Here is a 14,497-nt window from a genome sequence, read left to right as displayed (position 1 = left end):
AGGAGAAATTATAAATGGTCCACATAAATCTTTATGCAGTTACGTTATATGAAACCAGTATCACTAATATTTAAAATTAGAGGTTATTTGATCTCTTCAGTCCAATCACAAATGGTTTGAAAATAATAATTTTCCTAATGAATTTTAAAGGTCACCATGATCTTGAGATTTTTATTAACTGTGTAATCCAGTTGATTCTACGTTGGAAAATTATGTCAGCAATGGTACTCTTAAATGAAATATTAGGTAAATATTTTCTTTCAAAATATTTTAGCCTTTATGTTTATCTACTTATCCATTTATTTATTTTTAATTTAGATGGGCCTAGGAAAGACAATCCAGGCAATCGCCATTGCTTACTTCTATAAGGAGGAATGGCCTGTTTTAATAGTGGTCCCTTCATCTCTGAGGTACCCTTGGACAGAAGAAATAGAGAAATGGATCCCAGAGCTAGGTCCAGAAGAAATCAATGTTATTCAGAATAAAACTGATGTTGGGTAAGAATAACTTTTTAATCCTTAAGGAAAAAAATCCAATTGTTCCTATATAATAAATAAGACTCTGTATTAAGTAGATTTATCCAGGGCTTGAAACGCAGTTGTCATTAAGGAAAAAAAATGTGATTGTCGTGTTAGTACTGGCTGTTTAGGAGCTCTGCCTTTTCTGTTGGTGGGGTAGAGAATTGCAGAAGACCGGCTCTGTCTGGTATTTTCACTGGTGATACAAAAAATGAAAAGTGACATGTTTTATTGTTAATGCATCTATTTGTCTAATTATTTAATTGTACAAACTCATTGAGAGCATAGCACTGTACATACAAAAATTAATAAGATACATTCTCTGCCCTCACCAATGCTGGCCTTTAATGGGAGGGTCCTGGAGTGTGAAATGCCCTGCAGGGCCCTGGACAGCCCTGCAATCCTAAGTGTTTTTCTGCTCAAAATCCCAGTAGAACCTGGCTTAAAAAGCACTGCTATCCTGTTTATGGGAAGACTTCATTGAATAGTCAACTAATATTTGCGTATCTTCTTTATGCATGATTCTCGGTGAACGGAAGCAAATATTATCAGACAGTCATGTTCTTAGCCTACTAAAATATGGCTTGATGGATATCAAAATCTTCCAGAGACCATTTAACCAAAAATTTGGATTTGATTAACCAAATTTTATATTTTGAATTCTGATTTATTTTGTTTGAAGACTATAAAATTTTAAGAGAAATTGGGTTCCAGCGGTGGTACCATCTCCTCTTATTTTTCCTTTTTTCTTCTTCTCCTCTGCATTTCTCTCCACAGAGTTATATTGCTTATAATAAATTATTACTGAAATATGTTTCAAGTACATGGATTTTCTTTTCTAGGAGAATATCGACCAGCAAAGTGACGATTCTGGGTTATGGTCTCTTAACGGCAGATGCACAGACTTTGGTAGATGCAGTGAATAATCAGAACTTCAGCGTGGTGATCGTGGATGAATCACACTACATGAAGTCCAGAAATGCAACTCGCAGCAAGATTTTATTGCCAGTGGTACAGAAAGCCAAAAGAGCCATACTCCTTACGGGAACTCCAGCTTTGGGAAGGCCTGAAGAGGTATTAAAATCCTTATGCTTTGGGCTTAAAAAAAAAAAAAGGAAATCGAACCAATCACCAGTTTTGAAGTTTTAAAGTAGAGACCTCAAATACCAGAGGAGTACTTGAGGAATTTCTAGACAGCTCTTAATGATTAAATATACCTTTTACTATGACTTTTTATCCATTTACATGTGAACGTTAGCCATGCTTATAGGTATATACTATAAAAAAAAATAGTTTTACTTTTATTATAAGGTTTTCGTGTTTAGTACAAATTTGTTTCATTCTTCATTCACATTTGTGTTCTTATGATTCTTTTGTGGCCTTAATGTTCATTTTATCCAGTCTATTTTACATTATAACCTCTTTAGGATTGGAATTGAATCGACTTTATATCTTTTATAAAGCTGTATCTTTTATACTTATTACATTGCCTCTTTCTGTTCCTCTTTCACTTTAAGATCCATGTTTGTGAGGGTGGAACCTTATGTGCGACCAAATAGGGTATCTACTTAAAATGAAGGAATAAGGCATTTGTTTGATGCCCCATTTAACTTTTACTACCCTAAGTGGAAGGTAGGGTATGGAGTGATTAAAGGGTTGGGAAGAAGACATAATGGATGAAACTCTTAGGAGTCCGTAAGGGTCAGTGAAACCAAAGAAAGCCCTGTCTAGTAATGAAAACTAAGTCAGAGAAGAAAACCACGGGCTTGTTGCCTTGTAAGGCTGTTATGAGAATTAAAGGAAATATTATAAAAGTTATAATGAAAAGATTTTATGATACTATTGATAGGAATGTAAACTGGGACTATCTTTTTACAGTGCAACATGGTAACATTTATCGAACTTTAAAAAGCATTTACCTTAAACCTACCTGTTCCATTTCTGATGTTATAACCTACAAACCCATCTAAGAAATGCAGAGGGATGGATGGATAGTTAGATGACTCATGGATGTAGATGTAGTACATTTAACTACACCTACATATATTTATATATGTGCACACATGCGCACACAGGCTTACATGAAGTTATTAAGTTTTGTAATTGCATAAAAGCTAAAAATAGGCTATATACCCATTCATAGGAGACTGCGTAAATACTTTATGGTGCACCTACAAAACGGGTGGCTATGTAGCCTTTAAACAATACTTGATTATTGTAATATATTGCTTGTATAATTTTTAAAACTAAGTAAAAGTAGATATATATGTACTTTAATGATGTCTAAGACATGAATTTGGGACAAAATTCTGGTCGTGTATTTATGGAATGATCCTGTTGATGTGAATAAAAGAGAATACTATATACATCTGCTTATACAGGCATAGAAAATATACAAATGTATGTTTAAGAAAAGGATGGATGGCAGTTATCCCTAAAGAATAGGATGGCAGGAACAGATGGATGGAGGGGAAGGAGGAGCCTTAAGGAAGGATAGTTAGATTTCCCTTTTTTCCTTTTTATTATTTTATTAGCTGGATGTACCGTAGTAATAATAATCTGCTTGAAAATATCAAAACATATTGAGAACACTTGTGTTATTACAGCTCTTCATGCAGATCGAAGCTCTCTTTCCACAAAAATTTGGAACGTGGACTGACTATGCCAAAAGATACTGTAATGCTCATGTCAGGTATGACAATCTATTTGCTATCCGCTTTAAGCCTCACATATTTACTGTGGACGTTAAGCTTTATTAGTCATTCTTTGTTCTAGTGCTTTTCAAACTTGTGGTAGCTCTAGGATAATTTCCACAAGAAAAATCTTGTGTGGATGACCTATATGAGTATATTAAATACATAAAAGGAGTAGATAATGGCAGTTTTTCTTTAGTTTTATTTTTTACCTTCTACTTATTCTATTTTTGAAATGATTTATTTGTATTGACTAGATAAACATGCACGTTGTAGAAAAGTGACAGGTAAGTGTCCATTCCACCTGTGTCTCCCAGACCAGTCATTTCCCTTCCCAGGTAACCTATGTTAGCAGTTAGTTTCTTGTGTATCATGCTGGAGATACTCTATGCATGAAATAGCACATGTGATTATATGTGTATAACAGTGTTTCATTTTATTTCTACATATATGGTAGTATAATGTACACACTATTCTGTGGTCTGCTGTTTTCACCTCATGTGTATTGGAGATCCTTCTGTACCAGTTACTAAAAGAACACACTGGCATTCTTTTTTTTTTATTTTTAATTAATTTTATTGGGGTGACAATTGTTAGTAAATTTACATAGATTTCAGGTGTACAATTCTGCATCACATCATCTACAAATCCCACTGCGTGTTCACCACCCAGAGTCAGTTCTCCTTCCATCACCATATATTTGATCCCCGGCATTCTTTTTAAATGCTGCATGTATTCTACTGTTTGGATGCACTATAATTTATTTATGTGCTTTACTATTAGTGGTCGTTTGTTTGTGGTTTATAGCTGTTGCATACAACGCAGCAATGGATATCCCTGCATCTGTTGAGAATAGTGTATTATAGTGACAAAGAGCATAAGAGACCAGAGGTAGACTACCTGTGTTTTATTGTCACATCCAGCACTTATCAGATGTTTCATTTTAGGAAAGTAACTTCACTTCCCTCTACCTTAGTTTCTTCAGCTCTGAAAAACAGAGAATATTTATTTCTGCCTCAGAGAGTTATTATGAGACTTATATTAGCTAATATTTATAAAGGCCTCGAACAGTGCCTGGCACATATTGAGCATGCAATAATTATTAGCTATGTTGATATTTCATGTCACACATGTGAGAATAAATCTGTAAGATAAATTTATAGAAGTGGAATTGCATGTGCATTTTTATATTTTATGTATATTTATAAATTGTGCTCCACAGAAGTTATACCAATTGATATTCCCACCAGCAGTAAGATTGTCTCTTTCCCCACACTTTGCCATGTTCAAATATAAATTATTTTATTCTCACCAATGTGATCTGCTAGTAGTTTTAATGCACATTTGTCTTACGTTATTGAATGCAGTCAAGCATTTTTTGAGTCGTTTCTACTTTTTTTCCTGTCAATTGTGGGTTTTTTTTGCCCTTTATTCTACTAATTTATTGGCTTCTTTCTCATTGATATACTAGAAATCTTTATATATTATGGAAATCAGCTCTTTGTGATATGAATTCCTTGTGTGTTTTTCCTAGTGTGTGCATGTGGTTGCTTTTTTTTCCTTTCTGCAATTCCCTTAAATAACCCCACGTGGTCAGGGTGTTCTGATGTTTTTTAAAAGGCTCTAGAGTACAGCAATAGAGTATTTTCAAATTGTTTTTATAAAGGTAATTTAACATTGATACCAAAATCAGACAAGGTAGCACCCAAAAAAAAAAAAAAAAGATAACAAGGACTTTTTCTACTTAAGACTATAAAAGTAGGAATGTTCAATAGTAGTATAAACCAGAAACACATTAAAAGGCCTAATGTACTAACCATAAGCTCATGGAATTCCTATCAGGAATGTAAGCATAGTTTAATATTAGGAGATGTATTAATATAATTAGCCCTGTTAATAATGAAAAGAAAAAACCTTATCTCCATATATTCTGAGAAGTAATTTGATAGAATTCAGCATCCATCCTTGATTAGAGTTTTTAATAAATTTAAGTTATGTATATGTGTGAGTGCATTTATTCATATCTATAGATACACATATACAATATATATGTTTATGTATGTGTGTGTATGTTTTAAGTCCAAAGCCACCATCACATGAAACGCCAAAAACCAGGCAAGGTTGTTCTCTGTCACCACAGTTTACCTTTATTCTGGAGGCATTAATCAGTTCAATTATTCAAGAGAAAAATAAGAGGTAACTATTGGAAAGAAAAGATTAAAATATCATTATTTGCAGCTGATATTATTCCTTGGGAAGACCTGAGAGGATCAGCTGAAAATGTTCAAACAAAAAAGAATTCATTAAGGATTCCTAGCACAAGCTTGCTATTAAAAAGTCAGTCTTTCTCTACATAAATGATAATAAATAGTTTGAAACTATAATGCCAAATAGGCATGATGCTAGATATTATTGGGAAGCCCTTAGTCACAATTCCTGCAGACTATAACTGCCAAAAGTTTGCCTACGTGAAAAACAACAAAACGTATTAACTCGATTTGCCTTTTGGGGACTAGGAAAACCTAAGTGGTCCAGAAGTATTTCTTTGTTTTCTGATTAGAACTCGTCATATGATGACAGAAGTATATACCTGTCCCTTTCTTGCTTATTAACACAAATGCTGTTTCAAAGAAAAGTTTATCTTTATAAGTACTTTATGACTGGGGAGATTGTGTTCTATTTCTTGTTTACTAGACAAAGCCATCTCAATATTATTATTATTCTTCTCAAGTGGCATTCTCTTCCAGATTCCATTTCAAAACTTTCATGTTATTCCTTTACTTCTTTAACTTAAAAGCAATGTGGTTCCATAGTCTCTGATTCAGATCAAGGCACTTCTTGGCATTTTAAGTTAGTCTGTGGAATGCTAAATTTTTTTCCATAATGTTTTGCTTACATGAAAATGTCATTTATATGCTATAATTTTGCACAAAGCGAATATGGTTAGTTATTCACTTCTAGACTCATATTTTATATTTGAAATGTCATGACTATATTCAAAATAAAGTTAAGTGAAGCTCAAGCAAAAATATAACTTTGCCTCATAAAGTTTATTAAATACATAAGTGATCCCAAGCAGAACTATAGTAATGTGAATATGGTTTGGCGATGAGAAGTAATCACCTACCTGGTTTGATTTGAGAGGCACAGAGAAGTATTATTCAACCACAACGTCCTATATCCAAAATCCCTTACATCATTCACTCTACTGGGTTATATTTTATTTGGAGAGAAAGGTATAATTACAGGTATGATTTGGAGAAGGCAGCACATTCAGTTGTCACCCATCAGCACATGAGAGCTAGAAGGGACTACAGATCACCCACTCCCCCTCTGTCATTTTATAGGCACCTGGTGAGGTTAAATGGCTTACCCTGTGTCTGGCTTCCTCTTACATTTTCCCCTCACTTTTCCTGGCAGGAAGAAAGACTTAGGGAATGGCAACTTTACTAAATGTTTATTTAGATAGAAAAAGAGGTTGCGTAGATCATCTAACCAAGCACCCTGTTATCAGGATGCTCTGGGGAGGCATATTTGTCCCCCCTGATGGCATGTTGAAAGGTTAAGAATATCTTCAGAGTAATTTATCAGATTTTCTAAACTTTCTTTATTGATGACATTGTGTGCCAGTTCCACCTCCTAGGAGAAATAGTTGTCTAAATTTTTATGAGGGAAAATTCTGGGTGATAATACATAGTAAAGGTATTTATAGCTTTTCCCCAAAAAGTGTTAATTAATAGATAGATCACTGTCAGCTTCAAGAAATGTCTCTTATGAAATTGCGTGGTACTTTGTCCTTAGCACTGTCACATTTAATGTTCTGGTCCGCGGCTAAATAGAGGTCAGGTCTATTACATTTGCAAATGGCTCATATCTCAAAGAAATAGTTAATATACTATATGGCAGAGATAAGTTTGAAAAATAATTAGATAAAAATTAATATGGTAAATTCTGCACTTATGCTTGGAAAGTCGGCTTTGTGAGAAAGGGATTTGAGAAATCCTCATCTGTTATCAGTAGTTCAGCTCAAAAAGATTTCTGGTTTTGAATAACCCTGCACTAAATGGAAGTCAATGTCTGTCATAACTGGTAAAAATAAAGTAATATGAGGACACATTAATCAAAGTAACATCCAGAGTGAAGGATGGTTCTGTTGCAGTCATTGATTAGAGAACATCTGGAGTATGGTTTAATTTTGAATTCATTCATTTATTCAAAAAATTATTTATAGGGTCTCTGTTATATGCCATGCCACATGCTAGGCATCAAGTACATGTTAGGGAACAAGACTCATGTGGCCCCAGCCTTCGCTGAGTTTTCAGATCAAACATTAACCAGGTAATTATGATTTCCCCAACAACACCCAGCAGCCTAGGTACAGGCTTGGAAAAGGCTTATAGTTGTAGCCATGGAACATTCTTCTTTTTACCAGCTTGTGATACATGGACTGTGGACAGGGAAATTATGTTATATTGCTAATAACAAAGCTGCTGTATGGACTTGGAAATCCAAACAAGGTGAGGATGGATGTGAAGACAAGGAAGGATATTGTGGATAGAGAGAAAGTGGAGCAGGCAGTTGACTGAAATGTCCTGATGAGACAGTAAAGAGATGGTGGGTATAAATGAACAAATGGGCTAGAATAGTCAGGGTAGTGAGAGTGGAATGTTTGAATTTACCAGGCAGAGCTGTTTTTCAGGACTGGTTATAGCCATGGGAGTGGAATGAATGGCTGGAGTAGAATTTAGAAGGTCATTGGAGGTAAGGGATACGAGGAATTGAGAGAGAACTGAGAGTCATTTTTAAGAAGCATGTTAACAGCTTCCCTTTTCATTTGGTACTTTGGCACTTTTGGAACAATGTGCTAAGATAGCTTGTAGTATGATTAATAGATTAGTACACGTAGCATTTCTCTACTGTGCTTTCTACTTTTCCTGAAGACATCACATTCTCTTGCACTTTCTTCTTTATCCCTTTCCGGAGACTTGCTTTATTTTCTTCCAATGAAACCTATTTTTATTTCCTCTTATCTTTGAATTTTCTTCCCTCTATTACATCATGTGAATTACTTAAAAGCTGTTTAAGCTTGGATCTCCGGATTGACTTCTAATCAAGGAAATTCTGATTATTTCATACTTCCATTTATTTGGATTATAGTGACACTTTGGAGTATATTTTGCAAAATAGTTTTGGCAGTTTTGGCAGAAAACATGATTTCATTCTTGCTTTGCCATGTGTAAGGAAACATTACTACATTAAATATGCGTTCACAAGCAGTAACAAAGGCACTAGCTCTGAGGGTGTTGCAGAAAGCATAATGCCCACTGCTTCCTCAGTGTCTGTCTCCTAGCAATCGTCATTACCTCTGTGATGCATTTCATGGAATAATAAACCAACTTTGCCCGAGGGTCAGGATTCCAACCTATTCACTGCAACATGTCTAGATGTAAATATGTTTACCCTGTATAACCAATGACCCCAGTCTAGATGTTAAATACTTGCTTGGTGTGTGTATTAACTGATCCCTTTTACTTGACCTTCAGGCTCTATCAGATACTTCCCCTAAAATTCATTTGCCTTGTGTTGTTGCTATCCATGCCCCAACATGACAATGTTGAAATGGTTGAAAAATGGAAATAAATATTGAAAAATAATTGGAAAGAAAAAGGTTCTAACCATTTTAAGATCCTCAATTTCTCCTTTTTATCCTTCAAAGGAATTTTTCATAAAAAGTTAAAATAAATTTAAAAACTCATTGAAACTATTCATAAGAAGAAAAAAATAAAAGAAGCATGTTAACAAATGAAAACATATCTGGGAAAGGGCAACCAGAACAATGAGGGGATTTCATATTCAGCTCTACAAATGCCTAATATTATTGATTGCCTGCTATATTTAAGACACTATTTTAGAGCTGCCGGCAATACAAAGATGAATAAGACGTACTGCCTGATCTTATGAAGCCTATAGGAATTTGAAAAAGAGAAGACCTAGACAGAACAAGTCTTTAAATATTTAAAGATCTGTCTTTTTTAAAGGAATTAGACTTTTGTCTTTATGGCCTTAGAGGGCAAAACTATATCAAGTAGTAAAACTTAATAGGGAAGTAGATTTTGCCTTAATATGATTAAGAACTTGTAAAATATACATATGTATGTATATATGACAATAAAACAATAAAAATACATAACACTATAACAATAAAAGTAAAAAGGAAAAATACCATAATCCAACTATACTAACAGGTAACTTGTTTTCATTTTTTTTCTTTATTTCTACTTGTCCATGTAGCTTATAACTTTTACAGTTATAACATAGCCTACATGTAATGCTATATCTGCTAATTTCCCTTAGCATGACCTTGACCCATGAGTTAACATTGCCTTTTTAAAGTTTTTATTTCCTTTATTTTTAGTAATTTATAGTTTGTTACTTTTAGAAAAATGATTTATACTTATTTTAACATATCAAAGAGAAAAAAATTTTTTAAAAGTCAATATCAACTGAAATCACTCTGTCCAGAGATAACCAATACTAATGTGTTTTGGTAACTTTCCCTCTAGATAGCTTCTCTGCTTAGGTACTTAAGGATGGATGGATAGATAGATAGATAGATAGATAGATAGATAGATAGATAGATTAGATAGGCAATTTTATATAAATAAGTCCATATTATACATACTCTTCTGTAATATGCTTTTTTACATGTCACTATTTTTAGGATATATTTCTATTTCAATAACTAAAATACATCATTTTCCTTGGCTACATATTATATTTTTTACATAAGATACTATACCATGCATTTTAGATGTATCTTTAATTCTTTCAAAAATCCTACAAAGTTGAGGATTTTTTTAGATTTTATAGATGAATAAACTGAAATTTGAAAAGGCTAAATAACTTGTCCAAATCATGAAACTAAAAAGTAAAAGAGCAGTATTTTAAACACCCTTTGCCACCACTTTTCTTCCATTCTCTTTCTAATGTTTGAATTATTTGGTAATTCAGTGTCCATGTTTATATGATTGAATAAATAGAATTAGGGGACTAAATAAATTAATATTATTCTATAATAGATCAAGTAGTTGACTGTTTCTTTCTTGGTCAACTTTTAATCTTATAATTAATTATTTCCTTTCCCGCTGTCTTTTGGTTTTCTACATAGCGATCTTTTTAACTCAAAGATTCCAACACATCTTTCAATATCCAAAAGGTCTTACAAGCACATAAAATAATCTTTCTTCTTTCTTTCTTTTTTTTTCATTTTCCTGGAGGCTTCCCTCCCACAGCCTTCTGTTCTACTCCAATCTGGACTGGTTTTTCTTTAGGCGTGGTGCAAAACTGTCATCTGGAACTTTCTTTTGCCATTCTGCTCTCTTAGATTCCCAAATTCCTGGATTCCATGACTTTTGTTTCTTAGTTTATTTTTTGGGCTTCTTTATAATATTTTATTATGGAAAAATTCAATGTATACAAAAGTACACAGAATAATATAATGAAACTCGATGTACTCTTTTTCATCAGTGTCAGCATTTATCAACACGTGACTAATCGTAGTTTATCTATACTTCCATCTACCTTCACCACCCCGTGTTATTTTTGAAGCAAAGCCTAAACATCACATTTTGTCCGTAAGGTATTTTAGCATTTATCTCTAAAGAATAAGGACTCTTTAAAAAAAAAAAAAAAGGAAAGAAAGAAAAAGAATTTAATACCATTATTGTGCATTAAAATTAACAGTAATCTTTTAATATCATTAAAAGTCTAGTAAATGTTCAAATTTCCAGTTATCTTAGGGAGGAGGAGCTCAATTTATATCTTACACCATATGTAAAATTTACCTAAAAATGGATTGGAGAAGATTGTGGGAAGCCTTTGGAGTTGGAAGCATCAGGAATTTGTCTCCTTACCTAGACAACAATTGCTTTGGTAGAATCACTTAATGTCACTATTTTGGAGCTCTAGAGTATACTGAAGACTTGCAACTTCCAGGGGAAGGCTCGGACAGTAAATTGTGGTTAATCTCAGTCAATTCCAGCTCTTAACCTCAGTAACAGCTACCCATCTCCCGCCTCCAGCCCCGTGGCAGACAGCTACATAGATGTTCCCAGAGCAAATTGCACACAGCTTGTGGGAGTCAGAGTGGGCATAAAGGACCCTATGCTCCACATATCAAAGGTCTTACTCTGATTATTGATCACTGCTTCTAGTCACAGACGGGCAGATGAAGTGGGGGCATCCATTGTTGTTGCACCATCCCCCATTGATGTCATCCCCTCCCCCACCCACTAAAGTAACTTTTAGGGGATTTAATGGGCCAGCGCTTTTTTCTTCCCCTTTACTTTTCTATTTTTTCCCTTTTTGGGAGCCAGACATTAAAGATTAAGATGTTCAAAAACAGACACCTATATAGGTTAGATTCGAAAGTGACCACGCAGGCCCAGGGAAAGGCCCAGGCTCAAAAAAGAACTAAGAAGACCTTAAGTGTATACCTCAGGCTAATTCTTGACATAGAGACAGCCTACAAAAATAAAAACGTAAATATGAAAAATAAAAACAATAACAAAAACAGTAGAACATGGGGAATGGGGAGAATCTGATTTATATAATTACCACATTATTAGATTCAAATGTCTAGTTTTGAACAAAGAAATCATAAGGCATACAAATAAAAAGGAAAGTGGGTCCATAATTCAGCAGAAACTGTCCTTGAAAAAGACCTAATGATGGATCTAGACATTGACTAAAAGAACTGTCTTAAAGGTGCTCAAATAACTAAAAGAAGTGGAGAAAGTTTAAAAAGAAAAAGTATGAACAAAATGGAAATATTAATAAAGAGAGAGAAAACTTAAAAACAAACCCAAATAAAATTTTAGAGCTGAAAAGTACAATAACTAAAAAAAAAAATTCATTAGAAGAAATCAAAGGTAGATAGATTTGAGCTGACAGAAGTAAGAATCAGTGAACTTGAAGATAGGACAATGGAAATTACCAAGTCTGAGGAACAGAAAGAAAAAAGAATGAAGAGAGGTGAACAGAATCTAAGGGACCTGTGTGAACCATCAAACAGACCAACACATGCATTGTGGGTGTCAAAGAAGAAGAGAGAAAGAAAGGGGCTGAGAGAATATTTGAAGAAATAAGGACTGAAGGGTTCTCAGATTTCATGAAAGACGTGATTATAACATCCAAGAGCTCAGTGAACTCTAAGATGAACTCACAGAGACCCACACTGAAACACATTATAATCAAACTTCCAAAAGACAAAGAGAATCTTGAAAGTAGCAAAAGAGAAATAACTTGTCACATACAGAGATACTCAAAAGGATTATCATCAAATCTCATCAAAAACTTTGGCAGTCAGAAGGCAGTGGGTTGATAATGTGAGCAGCGATGTGATTCAGTAATTTCCCTTGTGGGTAAATACCAAAAAGAATTGAAAGCAGAGATGAAAACATCTCTTCCAAAGAATTGAAGAGATGTATGTCCACTAATGTTCATAGCAGTGTTATTCACAATAGCTAAGTGCCTGTCAATGGATGAATAGATAAGCAAATTATGGTTTATACATACAATGGAGTATTATTCAGCGTTAGAATGGAAGGAAAGTCTGACACATGCTACAACATGGATGAACCTCGAGGGCATTATGCTAAGTGCAATAAGCCAGTTTCCAAAAGAAAAGTACTCTCTGATTCCATTTGTATGAGGTAGTTAGAGTAGTCAAAATCATAGTGACAGAACATAGAGTGGTAGCTGCCACGGGGTAGGTGTAGGGTGGAATGAGGAGTTATTGCTTAATGGGTATAGAGTTTCAGTTCAAAAGATGAAAAGAGTTATGGAGATGAATGTTGGTGATGGTTATATAGCATTATAAATATATTTAATACTGCTGAACTGTACACTTAAAAATTAAGACGGTAAATTTTATGTGTATTTATCACAATTAGAAAGTTGAAAAAAATAAATTGAAATGGGTTCAAAAAAACTTAAATATAAAATCTAAAACTATAAAAATTCTTAAAGGAAATAAAGGAGAAAATCTTTGTGACCTTGGGTTAGGCAAACATTTTCAATATAGGACACAAAAATCATAAACCATAAAAGATAAAGTGATGAATTTTACTTCATCAAAATTTTACTTCATCCAAAAAAACATCCAAAGGCACTGTGAAGAGAATGAATGGATAAGCCACAGACTAGTAGATAATTTGATAAAGCACATATTTGATAAAAGAAATATATATATAAATTCATATATATGTATAAGTATATAAATTTTAAAATATAAAAAAGGAATGTATAAAAAATATATGAAATCTCTCAAAACTTAATAAAACAAAAATATTTTAATGGTAAAGTTAGAGACATCATCACCTAAGAAGATATCTGGAGGTCAAATAAGCACTTGAAAAGATGCTCAATATCGTTAGTTATAACCAAAATGAGATACCAGTGCATATGCATTAGAATAGGTGGAATTTTTACAGACTGACAATACCAAATGATGGTGACAATGCTGAACAACTGGAATTCACGTACATTGCGGGTGGGAATGCAGCATGGTACAGGAACATTGGAAAACAATGCTAATTTCGTATACAGTTAAACATACACTTACCATGTAACCCAGCAGTCTCATTTTGAATATTTAGTCAAGAGAAATGAAAACATATGTTCACTCAAAAATCTGTTTGAAATGTTTATAGCAGCTGTACTTATAGTTACCTTTAACTTGAAACAATCCAGATGACCTTCACCTGACAAATGCACAGTCGTGATATAGCCACACAATGGGATATTATTATTAAGCAATAAAAAGGAATGACCTGCTAATATACCCAACAACATAGATGAATTTCAGATGAACTATGCTATATGAAAGAAATTGGATTTAAAAGACTATATACTGTATGATTCTATTTATATACTATTCTGGAATGTGTAAAACCATAGGGGCAGTCTGACTTATTTCACTTAGCATAATATTCTCAAGGTCCATCCATATTGTTGCAAATGGTAAGATTACATTCTTTTTTATGGAGGAGTAATACTTCACTGTATAAATGTACCACAGTTTCTTTATCCAATTGTCTATCGATGGGCATTTCATTTGTTTCCATATCTCGGCTGTTGTGTATAACACTGCAAAAAACATAAGGGTGCATATATTTTTTTCAAATTAGTGTTTTGGATTTCTTTGCGTAGATACCCAGGAAGGTGCCAGATGGGCACTGGACTTATCAGAGGGATCACTTCATTGACTGTGTATATGCCTGACCA

At 33.7% G+C, this 14,497-nt stretch overlaps 1 protein-coding gene across 6 annotated transcripts in view; it reads left to right on the top strand.

The window, feature by feature from the left end:
• The window catches only part of ZRANB3 (zinc finger RANBP2-type containing 3), a 193,893-nt gene that overhangs the window by 100,926 nt on the left and 78,470 nt on the right, over positions 1–14,497 (top strand). For 3 of the 6 annotated variants that reach the window (XM_081052625.1, XM_081052624.1, XM_081052623.1), the window contains 3 exons: positions 319–497; positions 1,361–1,592; positions 3,125–3,210. In XM_081052625.1, coding sequence (XP_080908751.1) covers positions 319–497; positions 1,361–1,592; positions 3,125–3,210 — 497 coding nt within the window. The remainder of the gene's footprint in view (positions 1–318; positions 498–1,360; positions 1,593–3,124; positions 3,211–14,497) is intronic. The other 3 variants (XM_081052627.1, XM_081052628.1, XM_081052626.1) reach the window with 2 other exon arrangements.

The sequence above is a fragment of the Rhinolophus hipposideros genome (genome assembly GCF_964194185.1).
Source record: "Rhinolophus hipposideros genome assembly, chromosome: 6".
Lineage (NCBI taxonomy): Eukaryota > Metazoa > Chordata > Mammalia > Chiroptera > Rhinolophidae > Rhinolophus > Rhinolophus hipposideros.
The sequence above is the reverse complement of the archived record's forward strand: the minus strand, read 5'-3'. Positions and strand labels throughout refer to the sequence as shown.